This window comes from Elephantulus edwardii, unplaced genomic scaffold (assembly GCF_000299155.1).
Source record: "Elephantulus edwardii isolate Elephantulus edwardi_28Jun2011 unplaced genomic scaffold, EleEdw1.0 scaffold00472, whole genome shotgun sequence".
NCBI classification, from domain to species: domain Eukaryota; kingdom Metazoa; phylum Chordata; class Mammalia; order Macroscelidea; family Macroscelididae; genus Elephantulus; species Elephantulus edwardii.
Genome location: NW_006400222.1, coordinates 282,682 through 283,511, shown reverse-complemented (window position 1 = coordinate 283,511; position 830 = coordinate 282,682). Strand labels below are relative to the sequence as shown.

General features: G+C 67.3%; 1 protein-coding gene across 1 annotated transcript in view; it reads left to right on the top strand.

Annotated features, from left to right (window-relative positions):
- The first annotated feature begins 686 nt into the window (after positions 1-686).
- The window catches only part of ING5 (inhibitor of growth family, member 5), a 14,314-nt gene continuing 14,170 nt past the window's right edge, over positions 687-830 (top strand). Inside the window, exon 1 of the mRNA XM_006902920.1 lies at positions 687-737. Within this exon, the coding sequence (XP_006902982.1) occupies positions 701-737 (37 nt within the window). The 5' untranslated portion in view covers positions 687-700. The remainder of the gene's footprint in view (positions 738-830) is intronic.

Below are 830 nucleotides of genomic sequence, written 5' to 3'. Positions count from 1 at the left end.
GCGTCAGGAGGGACCAAGCCAAGACCAGAGTGTGAAGAAGGAGATAGAAAGCGAGGTGCCGCCATGTGCCCACAGGCTGCATGCTGGGCTGGATGATGTCTCAGTGACAGGTGGTGGATCTGGCGGAGGGGATGAAGGGACCGACGACTCATCAAGTCCATAGCGGGGGGCCGGCAGGGCTGCCTGGGCCCCTGCCCCTGAATCCCTTCGCTCCCTGTCCTGTCCTCGTGTTCCTTCGTCCTCACCCTCTGGCCCCGTGACCCCATATCCTACGTTGCTTGCACCCCATATATCCTATTTCCACGTCTCCTCAGTCCATGTGCCCCATCTCCCAGACCTCATGTCCCCTAGCCCCGGCTCCCGTCTGGATGCTCCCGCTGACCCTAGTCCCCGTGTCCCCCTCCTGGATATCTCCCGGTTCCCGTGTCCATGCCTCGATGTCCCGTCAGCCCTGGCCCCCATGTCCCCCGCCTCGATAAGCCCCGAGACACCCTCCCGGTGGCGGCGCCACAAGCCTAGTGGCTCTGCGCTGGTAGCTCAGCCGGGCGGAAGCCGAGGGGCGGGCCCTACACCACCCCGCCTCTCTGACAGTGCGCACCAATCAGCACGCGGGCTCATGAATAGTGAAGCGAAGCGCGCCCCGCCCCCTCACGCCGGCGCCAGTGCCCGCCCGCGCAGAGCCGAGCGCGGCGCGGAGAAGATGGCGACGGCCATGTACTTGGAGCACTACTTGGACAGTAAGAACGCGGCTCGCCGCCCGGCCTGCCGCTCGCGAGGCGCCGTCGCCACCCAGCTCCCCCGCGTGGCGGGCCTTGCGCGGCGGGCGGCCG